Consider the following 23347-nt stretch of genomic DNA (forward strand, 5'->3'; position numbering starts at 1 on the left):
TATTTATCACAAACTCTTTTCCTTTTCTTATTTTATATACTTGGCCGATATGCTATTAATTTACCTGCATAGACACAAGTTACAAAGAAACTACAGAAAGAAGACAGGCCTTCTCAAAGATCTGCTAATTCTGTTTTTCAAGTATGTGGTAAGTGATGTTACACAAAGATTAAATAAATAGATGAGGACATGAAACACCATGCTTAGTAAGGAAAGACATTTGATCTTTTAAAACAATTCCACAGTTTCAGTAATCTGTCTTTTCAGTCAAACGCACATTAATCTTGACTTAGTATTTCCTAAAGCTATGATATTTTAAGGCATTCTCGGGGTCTATAAAAACATCTATCTTTAAAGTATATGAATTGCAGAAACTTCATGTAAAATGATTTTTTCTTGCTTTATAAAAAGATGTACTTTAAGAAAATCCAACTTTCTTGTGTTTATTTACCTCCCTTAAAAAAACATGCAGGCTTAAAATTATTTCTGTCCTTTTGTTTGATTATGATCCCAACCACAGGTGTTCAGAAAACAAAATGCCTTCAGAAAGATAAAGAAAAAAATTTAATCCCTACGGCACATATAAATGAAATATTCCAATATTCATTTGGCTAGCCAAAATAATAAACTTAGGTTGAATGTAAACAGGACTTTCGTTTCTTTCTTCTTGTCCAAGTTTTATTAGTATTTTTCTAGTGAGCATTTTACATTTTCATATTTATATAACTGATCCTTCATTATAAAGTATGTGCCTTAGATTATTTCTCTGTGATGGATTTACATATTTATATCACATCTCCATTTCCTTAGATGTAGAAGGAAAACAGTCACGCAGAAACAGACAAAATTTTCAGTTACTTTTTCTAAACAGTTACATAATATAAAACTGCTGATTTACAGTGTTCCATAGTAGCAGGCCCAAGAAAGAAAGAAATCACTTTAGAATTTTCTCTGATCTAACCAGACCATAATTTTACTACCTATACATCACACTTAATATTTGAAGTTACTCTCACATCATTATATCTTAAATATAGATCAGTGCAATTAGGGTAATTTAAGGAAAATTTTTAAGCACTAAAAGCTACAACCAAATAAAATAACCTCTTAACTATACTTTTCTACTTACATTATTAGGATTTAGCAAAGAACAAGTTTATTGAAAGAAAATGGCAACAGAAGAAAGCCTTGATTTATCAGTCCTATTACAGAATTTCTACGACATGAGAAGCAACAAAAGTGGTGTCATTTACACTAAAATTAGTTTGCTTTGTTTTTCCCCCGCTAGATATTTTTCCAGGACCAAGGTTGCAAATACTTTTGTCACTTAAATGGAAACATATATCCTTTCTACAGGGCAATTCTATACATGGTCATGGAAAAGTGTATTAATAAATCTAGTACCCCTGACAAATACTGGAAAGGAAATGGAATAAAAAAATTCAGAGTGGAAATTCACTAAGTTATTTTAAAATGAAAATTGAATTTTTTACACTCAACAATGATCCTTACAAACGCTTTTATATTATAAACCATTCCCCTAAATAACTTTTTTTAATGCACATTCAAAGGGGGGGGGGGAGGTGATTATTAAGACAATAAAAAATAACTACTATCAACTATAAAAATAAACTGCCATATTTTTTTAATATATTTTATTGATTTCCTACAGAGAGGAAGAGAGATAGAGAGCTAGAAACATCGATGAGAGAGAAACATCGATCAGCTGCCTCCTGCACATCTCCCACCGGGGATGTGCCCGCAACCCAGGTACATGCCCTTGACCGGAATCGAACCCGGGACCTTTCAGTCCGCAGGCCGACGCTCTATCCACTGAGCCAAACCGGTCTCGGCAAGAAACTGCCATATTATGTAATTTTCAAGAGTAAGGCTGCTTTAAGAAAGAAACATTGCCAAATGAAGACATACTAAGGTTCCACAAAAAAGGAGGTGATCAAAGACTGTATGGAACTATCTGGGGAAAAACATTCCATTAAAGAAGCCCAAGCAATGCTTGTTTTGCATGTTTATAGAATTCACTTGACAGATTGGTTCTTGTTTTGTAAAAAAAGTAAAAGAATTTACTAGGAATTTGGTAATTATGATATTGAGGTCTGACCTTTCCAATGTATATGTTGGACATTGTTGAAAATAAAGCTACTCAATAAATAATTACAGGGTAATCATGAATATATATACTTTCAGGACAAATTTTATAAAGCCGAGTGTGCTAATGTTATTAAAGTTATATGAAAAGGTTCTTGCCAAAACCGGTTTGGCTCGGCAGATAGAGCGTCGGCTTGCGGACTGAAAGGTCCCAGGTTCGATTCCGGTCAAGGGCATGTAACTGGGTTGCGGGCACATCCCCAGTGGGAGATGTGCAGGAGGCAGCTGATCGATGTTTCTCTCATCGGTGTTTCTAACTCTCTATCTCTCTCCCTTCCTCTCTGTAAAAAATCAATAAAATATATTTTAAAAAAAAACAAACTAAAAATGAAACTCTCATTTGACCCAGTGATCCCACTTCTAGGAATATATCCGAAGAAACTAGAAACACCAATCAGAAAGGATATATGCACCCCTATGTTCATAGCAGCACAATTTACAATAGCTAAGATTTGGAAACAGCCTAACTGCCCATCAGTAGATGAGTGGATTAGAAACCTGTGGTACGTTTATACAATGGAATACTATGCTGCGGTAAAAAAGGAATTCTTACCATTTACAACAGCATTGATGGAACTGGAGAGCATTATGCTAAGCAAAATAAGCCAGTCAGAGAAAGATAAATATCACAGAATCTCACTCATTTGTGGAATATAATGAACAACATAAACTGATGAACAAAAACAGATCCAGAGACAGAGAAGCAACAATCAGACCATCAAACCTCAGAGGGAAAGTAGGGGAGGGTGGGGGTAAGGGGGAGAGATCAACCAAAGGATTTGTATGCATGCATATAAGCCTAACTAATGGACACAGACAAAAGGGAAGTGAGGGCATGGGGGAGGGGGGGCAATAGGAGGATAAGGACACATACGTAATACCTTAATCAATAACGAAAAAAAGGCGGGGGGACTTTGTTAATGATAAACACACTGATGTTAAAAATTTATATGAAGGATTTGAATAAAATGGATCATGAAATAAGCAGGGAAAATCTCTCTAAAGTATTATTTATAATATGTATGTGTAATTAACTATCAATATGAGACATTTGACAATTTTGTTACAGCTCTAGAAGAATAATGTATTCAAGTTGACCAAAAAAACTTACACATATTTTTCTTATAAGGAAAATATTTATTTAGGGAAATATATATACGTAGTAAAGATATTATATATAAACCTGCCTTGTGCAAGCTCACTGCCAAATTCCACCTAAATCCTGCTAGCACATACAACGACCTCTCTCTGAGCTCCGGAACCCTAAGTACATCTACATCCTTCTCATCCATGCTTCGCAGTCTCACAAGCAACTCAAACTTAAGATATCTAACACCAAAATTTGAATGCCTCCCCAACAAAAACAAAGAAACTGAAACAAAATCAAAACCAGGCTCTCTTACAGTAGTCTTTATCTGAATAAAGAGCTATCCTATCTAGCCAGTGACTCAAGCCAGAAACCTGTGGTTCAGTCTTGACCTTTCTTCTCATTTACTCTTCCAACACCCCATTCATCATCAAACTGTCACATTTATCTCTGAATTCTACTTGCCTATACCTCTACCAGGAACACTGTGCACAAGTCAATTCTGACCCTAGTTTGTACAACTGCATAACTTCCCAAATAGGAAGTGGTGGCTTCCTCAGTCTAACCCATTCTTTACAGAGCAGACCAAAGCGCTCTTTTGCAAGATCTCACCAGGTCTCACATGTTTAAAGCAAGAATTTATTTAACCTTTCAGTAATTTCCCGTTTCACTTAAAAATTCAAACTCCTAATCAGTTTACTCTGCCCTGTTTGATCTGGTTTCTGCCTACCTCACTCACAGCATCTAATTTTTCATACTCTCCAGCTATGCCAACCTTCTTTTTCACAAACGGTTTCTAGCCTCGTGGCTTTCATTGTGGAATTCCTATCTGCTAGTAATTCCATTGCCTGAATTTCCTTCGTTAGTTTTATTTACCATAAGAATAAAACAAGTGGTTATGGCCCTATAATGGCAAAAACTCAGGTTCTTCCTTCCTGAGTAGGAAAAAACCCGGTTCCGTTCTCCCCTACTGTTTCTCTTCTGTGGGTCTCCTTTACTGCTCACACAGAACTCTTTACTTCTGGTCACCAAATATGTGTGTGTGCGTGTAGGGGGGAGGGGGGGGAGGTGTCCCTTACAACAAGCTATTCTGTGATACCACTGGGGGGGGGGGGGGCGGTCTTACAATTTAACTCGATTCTAATATCTGGAGATAGTATCAGATCCCACAGATTAAGGGTTCAGTCCCACTAGGCTGGCCCCACCACCTTCCATTTCACATGCCAGTCCCAAACCCAGATTATACCTGTGCTTCTGACCAACTGTCTATAAATCAGAGGTTCCCACAACACCCTCCTTGAGTTCCATTAATTTGCTAGAGCAGCTCAAAGAAATATTTATGTTTACCAGTTTATTGAAGAATATTAATGAACATCCAGATACATATACATAGGACAAGGTCTGGGAGGATCATAAGTGCAAAGTATTTTCTATTATTTCACAGGTCCCCCTTCTAGAAGACTAGAAAACAGTGCTTAAGGAGGCCTTCACAGATGAGAAGAGATGACTGAAGATAAGGGGTTTTGAAAGCCAAAACATGAGGAAACTATACAACATAAAAATTTTTGCTCCATGAGATCTCAAACAAAACATAAAGAAAATGTAAACTGTAAATAAATACTGTATAGTAACCATGTGTTCCCTCCTCTAGATTTTAAGCTCTACCAAGAATAGGAATTGTGCTTGTGTTTTTCACAGTTATAACCTTAGCACCTAAGCAGCAGTGTAGCATGAAATTAAGAGAATGGGCTTGCCCTGACTGGTTTGGCTCAGTGGATAGAGCATCGGCCTGCGGACTAAAGGGTCCCAGGTTCGATTCCGATCAAGGGCATGTACCTCAGTTGTGGGCAGTAGGGGGTGTGTAGAAGGCAGCTGATTGATGTTTCTCTCTCATCGATGTTTCTAACTCTCTATCCTCTCCCTTCCTCTCTATAAAAAAATCAATAAAATATATTTTAAAAAAAGAAAAGAAAAGAGCACGGGCTTTAGAGTTAGACCTAAAACACGTCACAAGCTGTGAGAATGTGGGAGTTTCTCAAACTCACTCTGCCTAGGTTTCCTGATCTGTTAAATGTAGACAGCACTACCTTAGAAGTTGTTTTTTAAAAAATATGTTTTTATTGATTTCAGAGAAAGGAAGGGAGATGGAGAGAGGGATAGAAACATCAATGATGAGAATCATTGAGCAGCTACCTCCTGCACACCTCCTACTGGGGATCAAGCCCATAACCTAGGCATGTGCCTTGACAGGGAATCTAACCAGGAGCTCCTGGTTCATGGGTCAACACTCAACCACTGAGCCACACCAGCCAGGCCTTACAAGGCTTTTTAAATATTAAATCTAATATCTCAAGTATTTAGTAGAGTGCTTGGTACCGAAAAATGTTAGCTATTATTAATACTTAATACAGTGCTTATCAAAGAAAATATTTGCTGAATAAATACAATATTGACAAGTTATTAAAAACATTATTTATTAATGCTAAGCTCATGCAATTCATTATATTTCCAAATAAAGTTTATAATTCTACAAGGAAGCTTCAGTTTTATTCATGTCCATGGCGCTAAAGTTTCTTACAGCCACTATTTAGTTGAATTATAAAGCAGAATGTTCAAAGAGAATGACCTGTGCCTCATTTTCAGGAACAGTTTGCTTATGAAGTTGAATCTGCTCCAAACCAGGGCTTTCGAGAGAATTTGGACAAGTGTTACAAACTGAGGCAGTTACATTATACCTTGCAGACTGATAAAAGCTGTAGTATTCAAGTCTATTTTCCCCTGAGTTTTCTGGTGTCTTTAGTTTTTGTTTAAATTGAACAACTTTGTAGATCAAAAACACGATTAAAATACAAGCTAAGATAAAAAAAGCTAGCAAAATGTCAAAAGCCTCATTTAACCTTTCAACTTCTTGTGTACAAATTAGAGATGTCTTCCCTGACACTGAATCAGCATCAATTGGTAGAGCGCTGGTTTTTTCCAAAGTCAAGTTAACAGAAGAAGTAAGCTGTAATTGCACAGGTAACACTGCGGTAGTCTCTAGTGGATTAGCAAGGGTATTCTCTTGAAAAACTCTACTGGAAGGTGAAGTTTGTTCCCCGAAAGAAATGCTCTTGGTATTTTCCAAGTGTTTCCCATTTGTGGTTACTTTACGCCAGGCCATCATTAACGCAGTAGTCTTGTGATGAATATGAAGAATATTTTATAGCCCAAGGTCTGGATACATTTGTCGAAGATGTAACGCAATCTGTACAGTCAGTCCACTTAATATAATGCAATGCTCTGCCACGCATGGATGGGGGGGTTCTGACAATAGATGTTTAGGTAATGGCTGAAGATGCTAGCCAGTTAGTTGCGAAGGCCCAATAGTTTGCTGTTACATTTCCAAGGATTAGAATTTGCCTGAAGATGAGTCAATGAAGACAATGGCTTAAGGAACCTTGGATGTAAGTCTGTAAGATTATTAAATGACAGATTAAGGATCTTCAAATATGCTCCCATGTTCTCAACTGTATCATTATCAATGCTGATTATTCTGCTTCTAATTTAATTAAGGTAAATTAAATTCTTTAACATCTAAATGTGTCAGACACATTTCCAAATCATTATGACTTAAGAGCAAATGTTTAAGATTGTTAATTTCATTAAACCCATCACTAGTAATGTTTTTAATTCTTGATTTTTTCAGAAGCAAATATCCCAAGTTGACAAGCTCTTTAAATGCAAAGGACTATATTGCTTTTATGAGACAAAGAAAGTCTTTTAAGACTCTTAAGTACTTCAAAAGCATCTGATGGTACTTTTGCGAAATTATTACCTTCTAGGTACGAACAATCCAAATTTCCAAGATGTTGAAAGCCTGTGTCTGATATCCTCAAAAAATGTTATTGTTGGATAAATCAATTATCCGAAGAGCAATCATGCCAACAAAGTACCACTCCCGAGGAGAGTGAGGTGATTTCTTTGCAGATTTAAGTACTAAAACTAGATCATTAAATACTCCTCTTGGAACAAAGGATATTGATTACACTGTAAATATAAATTACAAAGACTGTAAAGCCCCTCAAATATTCCAGGATCCAAATGTTTCATAAATTATTTAAATATAGAAAATAGAGGTGCCTCAAATGAACAAAGGCTTTTGGATATACACACACAATCCCAGCATTATCCTAATATAATACTACAAGAGAATGAAGCCCTGTTAATTCACTTTTATTTATATGAAATAAGTTATTTCAGCCAGGTACAGAAAAACTGTAATTTCAGAAAAATTCCTAGGAATATTTGAAAGGTCTAAATCATGGCAGTTAATTTGTCTCCCAGTGCAGAACTGGCAAACAGACACACAAGCAAGTATCTCCTAAGGATTAATAATGCAAGATTATAGGTAACAAGAAGAAAGGATCATAGGCAAGGCAGAGAAAAATGTAATCTGCACATAGCCCTGTTCTTGACTTTTCTGTTCCTATCAGAATGGGCTATAAGAAGAGAAGATAAAACTTTAAATCATAAAAATGTTCTTAAAATGAAAGTTTTATAATACCAAAAATTCTGTATTCTATTTTATTTTTATTTAGAAGCAGCCAATAATACTAAGTACGCATAAGTTATACTACAATGATAGCATAAAATAATGAGTTTGGAATATGTTCTAGGATTATTAGCACCTCAAGGCCATACATTAATCCACTGTTTGACAAAATGATAACTTAAATTTAATGAACTGCAAAATAAAATGTTTTCTAAGTTCATTTAAAATATTACAATTGACTATAACAAAAGTGACAAATGATGATGCTGGAATAATGGTCTTTGGATATAATATGTCCCTTTATCAACTTAAAGTCTAATATCAATTAAGTAACATTATAAACTATAAAAACACAAATTCATTACAAAACAAACTCTATTGAAACTACAGTTTTTCACAAACCAAATTATTTTCTGTTTTAGCTAAAAGTTTATATTAAATAAATAGTCTTACCAAGAGCAGGAAATTCACATTATTAACACTTGGCTGATTCAAGTAAAGGTTTTCTTTCTAGATCTGTAGAGAGAAATTTCTAAACTCCATTTCTTTCTGTGGCACCATTGACCTCCACCCTTCCAACTTTTTTCTTTCTTTTTTTTTTTTTAAAGTCACAGTTTGCTCAGGAAACACCACTCTTCACATTAGTTCCTCCACAGTCAGTGTGTAAAACAGAGGTTGCCATGGATACAGGAAACTGAGAGACAGGAAGTAAGTTTATCTGTTTCAAAAGTATTGTTGAAAGGAAATCTCAGGATCTTATTTTTCAGAATGCAGTTAATTTGAGTTTTCCTAATGCACACAGCTAAATACTGCATAATTTTAAAAAATAAGTATTTTTTAAAAGGAAAAACTTGAAAATTTTAAATTTTCAGAATGAGCAAATACTGTATACATCAACAACAGATAGCTAATGAGTGGAAAAAGCAAGTTGAAATAAGATGTAAATAGAGTAATATAATTTTTGTGAATTTTTAAATGCATAAAATATTTATCTTGTTTTGAATACATATTAGAAATTTCAACTTTGCTTTATTGCTTAAAAAACAGGTAGAGCCTGGCCAGCATGGCTGAGTAGTTGAGCATCAACCTATGGTATGAACCAGGAGGTCACGGTTCGATTCCCAGTCAGGGCACGTGCCTGGGTTATGGCCTCAATCCCTCATGTGGGTTGTGCAAGAGGCAGCCGATCAATGATTCTCTCTCACCACTGTTTCTATCTCTCCCTCCCTCTCCCTTCCTCTCTAAAGTCAATAAGAATATTTAGAAAAAAAAAACAGGTAGCAAAATAAACAAGCAATTTAGAATAATGAACACAAATGTTACACTATTCTCTATGTTCTAATTTTTCCAAAGAAAAATTGGGGATCAACACTAATAAAAGAGAAAAATGGTAATTGGCGTACGATCTACCCTTTTCATTGGCTAATCAGGGCTATATGCAAATTAACTGCCAACTAAGATTGGCAATTAACTGCCAACAAGATGGCAGTTAATTTGCATATGTAGGCACAATGCAGGGAGGTGAAAGGGAAAGCAGGAAGAAGCCCCCTGCCACTGACAGTGATCGGAAACCCAGGGGGGAGCTAAGAGCTGGGGGGCAGGGCAAAGGCGGCCCTGGGGCCGCCTTTGCCCTGCCCCCCAGCCATGATCGGAGAATCAGGTGCCTTTGCCGCCCTGGCCAGTGATAGCAGGAAGAAGGGGTGGAGCCAGCGATGGGAGCTGGGCACGGTAGAAGCGATGGGAGCTAGGGGTCCCTTGCCTGGGCCTAAAGCGAAGCCCACGATCGTGGGGCCGCTGCAGCTGCGGGTCCCCGCTGCCCGGGCCGGATGCCTAGGCCAGAGGCGTCAGGCCTGGGCAAGGGGCCGATCCTGCGATTGGAGGGTGATGGGGGTCAACGCCTGAGGGCTCCCAGTATGTGAGAGGGGGCAGGCTGGGCTGAGGGACACTCCCCCCCACACACACACCCAGTGCACGAATTTCGTGCACCGGGCCCCTAGTACTATAATAAATATTGAATACTACCAATTAGTGCCTTAATACAAAGATGTGGCAAAATGGGTTTACAATTGTAAGTATGCAAAACATAGTTTATTCTTGTATTATTATTTAGAAATTATTGCATGATTTTCCATATAAACAACTGTAGCCCTACTTTTGCCCCACCCTATATATTAAGAGTGCATGTCTTAACAGTATATAATGATATCAAGCTGCATTCCAAATTACTGACAAAAGTTATCTTTTTGGGAAGAAAAATTGGGGAGAGTGAAAGAGGCCCTTAAATGACATTTTACTACATACACATCTGAATAAGTTTTGAATCTTGTAAGATAAGTGTGTATATATTTTAATTCTCCCCCAAGGATATTTTTTCAGTGACTTTAGAGAGAGAGGAAGGGGGAGAAAGAATAATGTGAGAGAGAAACACTGATCAGCCACCTCCCACATGCACCCCCCACAACCTATCAAGAATCCAATCTGCAACCTTTTGGTGAATGAGACAATGCTCTAACCAACTGAGCCATCTGATAAGGGCTATAATGTAATATTTTTAAGGTAAGGATTTAAAAAATTGACTATAAATTTTTTATAATATATATTATTTAGTCATTTTCCAAAAAGCTGATTGCTTAGGTTTTCTAATTCTGACTTTTATTAATCTTACCAATAATTTACAATACACTTAAAATATCAGTGATAATATATAATTGTACACTAAAATTCCCCTTTCAATATTAAAGCAACTTTACTTCACATCAAGACAACAATTACTTCAGATAACAATATGAATGACTTCCATATTAAGTACTTTGTATAATACCAAGCACTATCTTTCTATGACAATAAAAAACACACACAGAGGTACATACCGGATAACAGGTCTTTATCAAATGATCTACAATTCTCACAAATATCCTTTGTGATTGGCTATTGTTTTTTAATTGCATAATACAACTTAGATATATGGGGTTCAGGACATGCTACTTCAAACTGTAGCAACATCGAATATTTTAAGCGAAAGAGTTTAAGAAAACAGCAGAAACAAAAAGGTCTCTCTGTGACCCTCCAATTCCCAGCTACACCCCCATACCCTCTGCCCTTCACCCCTGAAACAGATGATAAAACCTTCAGTGAGAGATTCCCTCCCTATATTGGGAAGAAAGGAGCATCTTGATCTCCAAAGACAAAAGGACTCTGACCAGAACACAATTTCTTCCACTTCAGTACACTTACCTCATACCCTTTGCCCTTATATCTTTCCACAACTTTGCATCCACTCTGCATCAAGCCCATAAAAACACAGAAGTTTAACAATATCTCCTGGTCTTCATTTCTTTATTAAGAAGCTAGTGTCATGTAAACCATATTAAATTTGTATGCTTTTGTCCAAAATCTGCACAGGTTAATCAATCCACTAATAGTCAAAAGTCTTTGTGTCAAGTTAAGAGTCTCAAAAGTAAGTAATGGTGCAACAAACCAGCTAAAAAATGTACCTACCACAATCAGATACCACGTCAAAACCATTAACATAGCTATAATAATAAAGAAAAGATACAAGTATTGACAAGGACATAGAGAAATTAGAACCACTATGAAAGACAGTCTGGCAGTTCCTCAAGGGGCAAAACAGAGTCATCATATGACCCAGCAACACCCAAGAGAAAGGAAAACACACACATACATGAAAACTTATACGCAAATAATAGCAGCATCCTATCTAATAAAAGAGAAACATGGTAATTAGCCATACATCTGCTACCCTTCCCATTGGCTAATCAGGGCGATACGCAAATTAACTGCCAGCCAAGATGGCGGCCGGCAGCCAGGCAGCTTGAAGTGAACATGAGGCTTGCTTGCTTCAGTGACGGAGGACTCCAACGTTCCCCGCCTCCCACTGCCGGCCTCTGAGCTTGCAGTTTGAAACATAATTACAAATACAGAAGCTAAACAAAACCCCAGAAACGTGCTTTAAGCCAGCTGGGATCTCAGAGCTGGAGTTGATACAGTGTTTCGATTATAGAACCCAAACAAACCAGATACCTGCTTTCAGCAGCAGAGGCCTCAGAGCTGGAGCTAGAGCTAAAGCTGGCCCAGAATAAAAAAAAAAGTAAAAAAGGAGCAGTTGGGAGCTTCAGTCACCCGCCAGCCTGAAAACAGCCCTCAGCCCCTCACCCAGACTGGCCAGGCACCCGAGTGGGAACCCCCACCCTGATCCAGGACACCCTTCAGGGCAAACCAGCCGGCCCCCACCCGTGCACCAGGCCTCTATCCTATATAGTAAAAGGGTAATATGCCTCCCGGAACCGGGATCAGCGTGACAGGGGGCAGTGCCCAAACCCCCTGATTGCCCTGCAGCTCTGTGTGTGACAGGGGGCAGGGCCAAAACCTCCCTATCTGCCCTGCTCTGTTGGGGACAGGGTGCGGCGCCCCAACCCCCTGATCAGCCCTGCTCTGTGTGTGACAGGGTGCAGCACCCCAACCCCCCCGCCCCACCACGGGCCCTGCTCTGTGGGTGTTAGAGGGCAGTGCCCCAACCCCCCCCCCCCCCACGGGCCCTGCTCTGTGTGTGATGAGGTAGAGCCATAACCTCCCCATTGGCCCTGCCCTGAGTGTGACAGGGTGCGGCGCCCCAACTCCCCAATTGGCCCTGCTCTGAGCCAGACCAGTGGCTGCACCTAGGGATTGGGCCTGCCCTCTGCCACCCGGGAGCAGGCCTAAGCCAGCAGGTCATTATCTCCTGAGGAATCCCAGACTTCGAGAGGGCACAGGCTGGGCTGAGGGACTCCCCTCCCCCCCAAGTGCACAAATTTTTGTGCACCGGGCCTCTAGTTAATAATAATAGCCAAAAAGCAGAAAAAAACAACTCAAATATCCATCATCTGATGAATGATAAACAAAATGTGTACAAGATAAGCAATATCTGTACAAAAAATATTATTCAGCAATAAAAAGATATAAAATACTGATACATGTTACAAAATGGATGAACCTTAAAAACATGCTGAATTAGAGACCACATACCGTCTGGTTCCATTAGTAGGAAAAGTCTGGAATAGGCACGTCTATAGGGACTCAAAGTAGATTAGTGGTTGCCTAGGGCTAGGGAGAATGAGAGAATAAGGAGTATCAAAGAGCACATATATACTTCTCTCTCTCTCTCTCTCTCTCTCTCTCTCTCTCTCTCTCTCAAATATATTCTTACTGATTCAGAGAGGAAGGGAGAGGGAGAGAGATAGAAACATCAATGATGAGCCCTGGCTGGTTTGGCTCAGTGGATGGAGCGTCGGCCTGTGGACTGAAGGGTCCCAGGTTTGATTCCGGTCAAGGGCATGTACCTTGGTTGCAGGCACATCCCCAGTAGGAGGCATGCAGGAGGCAGCTGATCGATGTTTCTCTCGCATCAATGTTTCTAACTCTCTATCCCTCTCCCTTCCTCTCTGTAAAAAAACAATAAAATATATTTTTTTTAAAAAAAGAAGAAACATCAATGATGAGAGAGAATCATTGATCGGCTGCCTCCTACACGGCCCGTACTGGGGATCAAGCCCACAACCCGGGCATGTGGCCTGACCTGGAATCAAACTGTGACTTCCTGGTTCATAGTCGATGCTAAACCACTGAGTCACACTTGCCGGGCTCAATTCTAATTTATAAATTCATTCCAAGGACATATACAGCTTGAAAAGCTTTGGAAGTAGTTTCAAAAAAACTAGCTTTTAAGTAACAAGCAAACAGTTATAGAAGAAAGTTTAAATTAAAAGAAAAAATTGTTTTGATTTATTCAAGAGTGGGAACATCCTCCATGAAAATGTGTACCTTGACTGTGGATGGCTGGGAGGCCTTATCATACCTTAGGAAGAGTTTCATCTCATTTCTCTCCCAGGTTAGATGTCTGTCAATAGAAGGCAGACATCAATAAAAGCAGGGGCTTGCACAATCAATCCAGAAAGTCAGCAATCTATGAATAATCCAGAACCCAGTATTTATCTCCTCTGCCACACACCCTCCCTCCCAGCTAGTGAGCAAGATAATTACTCTCAAGTCAAGCTAAGTGCCCCCCAGTCACAGTGGCCCAATGCTGACATACAAAGCATACAAATAATTCTCACACTGGCATAAAAGTGACAACTTTCTTGGAAGAAAAGCAGATACTGTAAATTTCTCAAAGTCTTCCTGAAACATTTTTTAAAGTAATTTTTACTTCTTTAGAAAAAATGCCATGGGAAACCATCTGTAATAAAATGCCCATTCTATAAAATAATTCATCTATACTAATAAAAGGGTAATATGCTAATCAGACTGGGAGACCTTCCAGATGTCCTTCTGGACAAAGCCATGGTGGCGGGGCTGAGGTAGCCGCGGTTAGAGGCCAAGAGGGGAGGGCAGTTGTGGGTGATCAGGCTGGTGGGGGTCAGGGCTGTTGGGGGTAAGCAGACCAGCAGGGGGGCCAGTTGGGGACAAGGAGGCCATCAGTGGGGGTCAGTTGGAGGTGATCAGGACAGTGGGGGGAGGGGGGCAGTTTGGAGTGAGCAGGCCAGCAGGGGGACAGTTGGGGATGAGCAGGCCAGTGGGGAGGGAAGGTAGGGGCGAGCAGGCCAGCAGGGGAGGCAGTTTGGGGTGATCAGGCTGGCGGGTGGGGGGGGGGGGCATTTGGGGGCAAGCAGGCCGGCAGGCAGAGTGGTTAGAGGCAATCAGGCAGGCAGGTGAGTGAGTGGTTAGGAGCCAGCAGTCCTGGATTGCGAGAGGGATGTCCGACTGCTGGTTTAGGCCCGATCCCTGTAAACTGGAAGTAGGACATCCTTCGAGGGGTCCCAAATTGGAGAGGGTGCAGGCCAGGCTGAGGAACATACCCTCCCCCGTGCACGAATTTCATGCACTGGGCCACTAGTTTATAGATAAAAGAAAATACCATAAAATGCTAAATAAGAAAACATGACCTACGTGTAAGAGACACGTTCTCTTTTAAGGGATAAAAATAAAATTATCGCCGAAACCGGTTTGGCTCAGTGGATAGAGCGTCGGCCTGCGGACTGAAAGGTCCCAGGTTCGATTCCGGTCGGGGGCATGTACCTTGGTTGCGGGCGCATCCCCGGTGGGGAGTGTGCAGGAGGCAGCTGGTCGATGTTTCTCTCTCATCGATGTTTCTAACTCTCTATCTCTCTCCCTTCCTCTCTGTAAAAACTCAATAAAATATATTTAAAAATAAATAAATAAATAAATAAATAAATAAAATAAAATTATCATTCTATCCTATTAATAAAAGGGTAATATGCAAGTCAACCGAACAGCGGAACGACTGGTCACTATGAGGTGCACTGACCATCAGGGGGCAGATGCTCAATGCAGGAGCTGTCCCCTAGTGGTCAATGCACTCCCACAGGGGGAGCGCTGCTCAGCCAGAAGCCCTGAGCCGGGTTCACGGCTGGTGAGCACAGTGGCAGTAGCGGAAGCCTCTCCTGCCTCTGCAGCAGCTCTAAGGAAGACATCCCCTGAGGGCTCCCGGACTGCAAGAGGGCGCAGGTCAGGCTGAGGGATCCCGCTGCCCCCCCCAACCCCCCCCCCCCCCCCGTGCACAAATGTTGTGCACTGGGCCTCTAGTGTTAAATATTCACTTAGGAACAGCCAGTTTAAATCAATCATTATTCAGGTAAAACAACATGTCCATAATTTTAAAACTGTACACTGCCCTTTATTCAACTATATTTAAACTATACAAAAATACTACTCTTTGGAACTTATCTTGATTCTACTAGTCTAACATTTTTAAAGTTACAAAATGACTTAGAAAATTATCTTAATTTTCAAATAGTAAGTTTCTAAATGATGATATTATATATGCTATTCTTGAGATAAATGAAAATTATGGGTAGATACTAAGTGTCCAATCCAAGTAGATTTAGTGAACCTGATACACAAGGGATTTTATTAAAAAGCAATTTCTCTTGGAAAGCAAGCCATCATACCATCAAAACCTCTGGTGGTTTGTCAATCTTTTTTTGAATTATTCAACTAGCTTATGTTAAATAATCAACATTGATGTATAACATAGAGATCCACACCTGAAACCAATATGATCCTATTATCTAATGTCATTACAATAAATTTAATTTAAAAAAGAATACTCCATTGGTGACTTCTTTAATCTAAATAAAAGTGAAATTTAAAATTCTTAAAATACTTGATCTCTGAGAAACTTATTCACAACTGAAATTCTTAGAACTGCATTATAAAAATAATGTGTTCTTAAAGATGGAGGATGAATTGCTATTTTAGAGAACAGATCAAAGGAAAGTTTGATTGCTCTCATCTACAAGTAATAAATAATTTTTGCTTAATATATGGCTTTGGAGGAAAACTCTTTGGAAACCATTAAAAGAGGAAAGTGTAAATTACGTTATTTTCACATAAAAAATTAGCTGAAGAAAACTTTACTCCATGTAGGAATATTATAGACACTAAAAAAGGAAGAAAATTCAAACTTGAAATTATTATAGCCAAAGAAATCCTAAAACAAAAGGACACAAGACAATTGTACTGCACAATTAAACAACCAAAAAAATGATTGCACTATGTTCAGAAAGTGACCAAGAAGATATAATAAGACTGTATAGAGTACACATAAGCAAATTCATCTATCATTAAGTTGGAGATAATGCACAATACTATAAAACTTCATGAAGCAGAAGGTAACATTCCTTAGCACATAGGTGGTTAAAACACATTTTTTAAGTGAATTAATAAACAGGTACAGATACTAAAAATGTACTGAATTTAAAAATAATGCATGTACAGAGACTTAAGCTTTTAGAACTTTGTACTAAGGTAACTGAATGATAGATGGATAAATGAAGAAGAGAAAAAGAAAAGAGCAAAATAACTAACCTCATCTGTCTAGTTTGACTTTACATATGTAAACTCATTTAACCTTTACAATACCCTCATCGTAAAGATGCTATTAGTATCCCCATTTTAAAAACAAGGAAAGGTAAGCACAGGGAAGTTAAGTTACTTGACCACTGTCATTCACAATTGAACTAGGATTTGAGTGTGGTTATAAAGTCTAAGTCTTTTATCAAATTTCTGAACCAGAAATGATGGATTAGGGTAAAAGAGATTAATAGTTTCTCAATGATCATTCTTTAGAGCAGTGCTTCTAAACTGGAGGTGGGAGGTTCCATTGGCACATCTAGAGGATAGAGGCCAGGGATGCTGCTAAGTATCCTACAATGGGCAGGACTGACTGCCCCTCAACAAATAATCATCTGCCCCAAATGTCACTAGAACTGTGGTTGAGAAACCCTGCTTTAGAACAATATATTTCTGCATTTGAAAATCCATTAGAATGAAAGGAGAGGAAAATAACATTTCCCAATTTAGCCTGGTTAAGAAAAACATTACCAATATTATCCTCTAGACCTGCTTATTTTAGGCAAGGGAAATGTTATACTGCGAAGTCTAAAAGAAACACGGGAACAGGAAATTACTATTACATGGAAAATTAACCAGGGAACATCACTGGGTATGTGGAAGGGAGAAAACTTTCCCCGAACTCCAACAACTATGTAGTTGTAAGTAGAAGAAAGATTATAATAGGAAATAGTAATACTGCTGACTTCAATATAACCTTCCACTAAAGCAGTGGTCGGCAAACTCATTAGTCAACAGAGCCAAATATCAACAGTACAACGATTGAAATTTCTTTTGAGAGCCAAATTTTTTACTTAAACTATATAGGTAGGTACATTGTTATTAACTTAATTAGGGTACTCCTAAGGCTTAGGAAGAGCCACACTCAAGGGGCCAAAGAGCCGCATGTGGCTCACGAGCCGCAGTTTGCCGACAACGGCACTAAAGTATGTGAATATAAATCTTCCTAAATTATGTCATGGGCCTCTATATATAAAGATTTTATTAATGTCCTCTAAATATAAAGAGTGCCTTAATAAAATCTGGTTATTATAAAAAACAGAAATTCAGACAAGAATCAAATAAATTGGAAACATGAATATGACCATTAAATTGCAGTGCCGACCACTCCCATTCACACATTTTTAGATCTAGACTAACACTGGCCACATCATTATCTACTAACAACATTAGCATACATATACAGTAAACAACACTGTCCAGAAACACACAGCAATTCCAAATGGCCAAAACAGTGCTAATATTTTGATGCTTTAAAGAAACAAATTTTAAGAAAATGTTTCCTCACCTATTATCAGATGGCAGAAGAGAAAGCAAAGCCAAAGCTGAAAGTTTTCTTCTTTCAGGCTGAGTAATGTTATCCATACGATCAACCCACATTTCAATCATATTCCCCATGAGCTGATCCATCTGAAAGAAAGACCAAGAGGCATCTCAAAATATTTGAAATACTATCTACTTGTGGATAAAATCTCATAAGGCATGATTAAAGTTCAATTCCAGCAACCACAGAATTAGAATATAAGAATTTGGGCAAGCCTTGAACCAGAAAGGAATAATTTAAGCAAACCATAATTCAACTTGAATTAATCTTGAGAGTCAATTAATTCTGAGAACTAAATAGATTTACTTGTTCAACTCAGCTAGGCTTAGGTATCCAGTTGTTTGTTCAAGATGCTGCTGTAAAAGTATTTTATAGGTCTGATTAACATTTACAATGTGTTACTTTAAGTACAGGAGATTACCCTACTTAATGTGGGTTGGTCTTCATTCAATCAGTTTAAAGTCTTCAGAACAAAAATTAAGGTTTTCCAGAAAAGGAGAAATCCTGCTTTAAGACTATGTATCAATAGAAGAGTATACAAAGAAAATGTAATACATGTATAGAATGGAATATTACTCAGACATAAAAAATAATGAAATTTTGCCATTTGCAACAATATGGATAGACCTAGAATATTATGTTAAGTGAAAAGTTGGACAGAGAAAAACACCATATAATTTCACTTATATGTAGAATAAAAAAATACACAAATGATCAAAATAAAGCAAACTCATAGATACAAAATGATTATTGCAGAGAGGAGGGGGATGAGGGCTTAGGCAGAAAATGGAAGGATATTGATTTAGAAGTACAAACTTCCAGTTAAAAAATAAATCACAGGGTTGTAATGTACAGCCTAGAAATATAGTCAATAATGTTGTAATAACTATATGATGGACATATGGTTATTAGACTTATAGTGGTAATCACTTTGTAAGGCATATAAATGATGAATCACTATGTTGTATACTTAAAACTAATAATATATGTCAACTATAATAAAAATAAAACAAATTTTTAAGGGCTATACCACAGAAATCCCGAGTTTCCAGCCTGCCCTACAAAATTAGAACTAGCTAGTCCCTACAATCATATGAGCCAATTCCTTAAAATATCTCTGGAGTGCATGTACGCACACACACACATTCATTCTCACTCCCTCCCTTTCTCTATACACAACACACACACACACACACACACACACACACACACACAGTTCAACTTTTCTAGAGAACCATGACTGATAGAAATCTATAAGTAAGATACAACCAAATGTACTGATCATGTAGATTGAAAAAGAATCTCAGCTCACCAAGAAACAGAGAGGACCCAAATAAACAAAATCAGAAATGATAGAGGCGAAATAACAACAGACCCCACAGAAATACAAATGATTGTTAAAAAATACTATGAAGAACTCTACTCCAACAAACTAGACAATCTGAAGGAAATGGACATATTCCTAGAAAAATACAACCTTCCAAAACTCAATCAGTAAGAATCTAAAAATCTCAGTAGGCCAATAACTATGGTAGAAATTCAGGCAGTCTTCAAAAAGCTTCCAGCAAACAATAGCCCAGGGCCAGACAGCTTCACAGGGGAGTTTTACCAAACATTCAAGAAAAAACTAAAACCTATTCTCCTCAGACTATTCCAAAAAATTCAAGAGGAAGGAACATTTCCAAGCTCATTATATGAAGCCAGCATCACCCTCATACCAAAACCAGATAAAGACAACACAATGAAAGAGAATTACAGGCCAATATCTCTCATGAACATAGATGCCAAAATCCTCAACAAAATCTTAGCAAATCGGATCCAGCATTACATTAGAAAGATCATACACCATGACCAAGTAGGATTTATCCCAGGGATGCAAGGATGGTACAATATCCGCAAATCAATAAACATGATACATCACATAAACAAATTGAGAGAAAGAAACCACAAAGTCATATCAATTGATGCAGAAAAAGCATGACAAAATCCAACACCCATTTTTGATTAAAAAAAACTCTCAGCAAAGTGGGAATAGAAGGATCATACCTCAACATAATAAAAGCCATATATGACAAACCCACAGCCAACATCATACTCAATGGACAAAAACTAAAACCATTTCCCCTAAGAACAGGAACAAGACAGGGATGCCCACTCTCACCACTCCTATTCGACATAGTGCTGGAAGTATTAGCCATTGTAATCAGACAAGAAGAAATAAAAGGCATCCAAAAAAAAAAAAAAAAGGCATCCAAATTGGAAAAGAAGTAAAACTGTCCTTATTCGCAGATGGCATGATACTGTACATAAAAAATTTCTAAAGACTCCATCAAAAAACTATTAGACTTAATAAATGAATTCGGCAATGTAGCAGGATACAAAATTAACGCCAAGAAATCTATGGCATTTCTATACACCAATAGTGAACTTACAGAAACAGAGACTAAAAAAGCAATCCCATTTACCATCGCACCAAAAAAATTAAGATACCTAGGAATAAACTTAACTAAGGAGGTAAAAGACTTATATGCAAAAAACTACAGGACACTGAAAAAAGAGATAGAGGAAGACATAAACAGATGGAAGAACATACCATGTTCATGGATTGGTAGAATCAACATCATTAAACTGTCCATACTACCCAAAGCAATCTATAAATTCAATGCACTTCCCATTAAAATACCAACGTCATATTTCACAGACCTAGAACGAACTCTCCAAAAATACATCTGGAATAAAAAAAGACCCCGAATAGCTGCAGCGATCCTGAGAAAGAAGAACAAAGTAGGTGGGATCTCAATACCAGATATCAAGCTGTATTACAAAGCCACTGTTCTCAAAACTGCCTGGTACTGGCACAAGAACAGACATATAGATCAATGGAATAGAATAGAGAGCCCAGAAATCGACCCGAACCAATATGCTCAATTAATATTTGACAAAGGAGGCAAGAACATACAATGGAGTCAAGACAGTCTCTTCAATAAATGGTGTTGGGAAAATTGGACAGATACATGCAGAAAAATTAAACTAGACCACCAACTTACACCATACACAAAAATAAACTCAAAATGGATAAAGGACTTAAATGTAAGATGGGAAACCATAAAAATACTAGAGGAATCCAAAGGCAACAAAATCTCAGACATATGCCAAAGCAATTTCTTCACTGATACAGCTCCTAGGGCATTGGAAACTAAAGAGAAAATAAACAAATGGGACTACATCAAAATAAAAAGCTTCAGCACAGCAAAAGAAACCATCAACAAAACAACAAGAAAGCCCACTGCATAGAACATATTTGCCAATGTTATCTGCGATAAGGGGTTAATCTCCAACATTTATAAGGAACTCATACAACTTAACAAAAGGAAGATAAACAATCCAATCAAAAAATAGGCAAAGGACCTAAATAGACACTTTTCAAAAGAGGACATTCAGAAAGCCAAGAGACATATGAAAACATGCTCAAAGTCACTAATCATCCGAGAGATGCAAATCAAAACAACAATGAGGTACCATCTCACACCTGTCAGACTGGCTATCAACAAATCAAAAAACGACAAGTGCTGGAAAGGATGGGGAGAAAAGGGAACACTCATGCACTGCTGGTGGGAATGCAGACTGGTGCAGTCACTATGGAAGACAGTATGGAGTTACCTCAAAAAGTTAAAAATGGAACTCCCATTTGACCCTGTGATCCCACTTCTAGAAATATATCCCAAGAAACCAGAAACACCAATCAGAAAGGATATATGCATCCCTATGTTCATAGCAGCACAATTCACCACAGCAAAGATCTGGGAACAGCCTAAGTACCCATCAGCAGATGAATGGATTAGAAAACTGTGGTACATCTACACAATGGAATACTATGCTGCTGTAAAAAAGAAGGAATTCTTACCATTTGCAAGAGCATGGATGGAACTGGAGAGCATTATGCTAAGTGAAATAAGCCAGTCAATGAAAGAAAAATACCACATGATCTCACTCATTTATGGATAATAAAGACCATTATAAACTGATGAACAAAAATAGATACAGAGGCAAAGCAGCATTGAACAGACTGTCAACCTACAGCGGGAAGCCCGGGGAGGGTTTGGGGGGAGGAGGGGGGTAAGAGATCAACCGAAGGACTTGTATGTATGCATATAAGCATAACCAATGGACACAAGACACTGGGGGGTAGGGGAGGCCAGGGGATTGTCAAGGGAAAAAAAAAAAAAAGGAGACATATGTAATACTCTTTGTAATACTTTAAGCAATAAATAAATAAATCTTGATATTCAAAAATAAATAAATAAATAAAATATGTAAAACCTGGAGCAATAAAAATACTTAATAAATGTTAGTTTCCTTGTTGTCCCCCCAACCAGAAAAAAAAGAGAGTCTCAGGATTTACTTATAAATCCATCCTAGCACCTTTTAAAAAATGCATTTAACATCAAAAACTCTACTTTATGGATTTGGTAACATAAAATCAAACTTAAGTTCTTACCCTTGTCTACTATAGTGCTTCTACATTTTTCCCCAAAAAATGCTCCCACATATTTAAAAAAAAATAAAAAGTCAAGAAACGCTTATTAGTTGAAGACAATTATTTACACTTGAGATTATTAAGATATAAATTATTAAGATATAAATACATGTTAACTTGTTTGGACCTAACCTCTTCTTTTAAGTATTTTTAAAATATAATTTATTGATATTTTACAGAGAGGAAGGGAGATGGATAGAGAGTTAGAAACATCGATTAGCAACCAAGGTACCTGCCCTCGACCGGAATCAAACCTGGGACCCGTCAGTCCGCAGGCCGATGCTCTATCCACTGAGCCAAACCGGTTAGGGCTGGACCTAACCTCTTAATAAAAGGACCTGTTAGATACTTTTCTTTTGGCCCAGGAGCACTTTGAAAATATTAGTAACACACTGAAGGCACAACCATGAACCAAGACAATTTTGTAACTTCTGATTTATACCACCGTGTTTTCAATTCATATTTAGTTTGTAAACAAATAGTACAGATATTCTACAGGTTTACTGCATGCAATTAATATGTAGAAGGCAAGATTGAAAAAACAAATTATAACCATTATAAAAGTAAAAATATCAAGTTATCATTAAAATGTAATATATACAACTGAAGCAATAGTAATATTTCTGGTTGAAATAAAGATGCAATCAGCAAAGACAGATATCTCTATAGTCTAATTTTATTTATTTATAACTTACATTTATTTCCTTTATTATAAAAATATTCAATAGCATATAAAAACAGTGAGTTTGTGTGGACTTAATTAAACAAGCAATT

General features: G+C 37.9%; 2 protein-coding genes across 7 annotated transcripts in view; both read right to left on the reverse strand.

Annotated features, from left to right (window-relative positions):
- The window catches only part of IPO11 (importin 11), a 146052-nt gene that overhangs the window by 15488 nt on the left and 107217 nt on the right, over positions 1-23347 (reverse strand). For 3 of the 6 annotated variants that reach the window (XM_059694549.1, XM_059694548.1, XM_059694551.1), the window contains one exon: positions 18001-18122. In XM_059694549.1, the coding sequence (XP_059550532.1) occupies positions 18001-18122 (122 nt within the window). Of the gene's footprint in view, positions 1-5702; positions 6703-8237; positions 8479-18000; positions 18123-23347 lie in introns of those variants that run through there. The other 3 variants (XR_009452672.1, XR_009452671.1, XM_059694550.1) reach the window with 3 other exon arrangements.
- On the reverse strand, positions 5703-8231 carry LRRC70 (leucine rich repeat containing 70). Its single transcript, XM_059694552.1, is given in 12 exon segments — positions 5703-6444; positions 6446-6600; positions 6602-6827; positions 6829-6993; positions 6995-7128; positions 7131-7183; positions 7186-7229; positions 7231-7270; positions 7273-7347; positions 7350-7490; positions 7493-7615; positions 7618-8231. Coding segments are annotated over 12 exon segments (1827 nt in total). The 5' UTR covers positions 7694-8231; the 3' UTR covers positions 5703-5849.

The sequence above is a fragment of the Myotis daubentonii genome, chromosome 4, assembly GCF_963259705.1.
Source record: "Myotis daubentonii chromosome 4, mMyoDau2.1, whole genome shotgun sequence".
NCBI lineage: Eukaryota > Metazoa > Chordata > Mammalia > Chiroptera > Vespertilionidae > Myotis > Myotis daubentonii.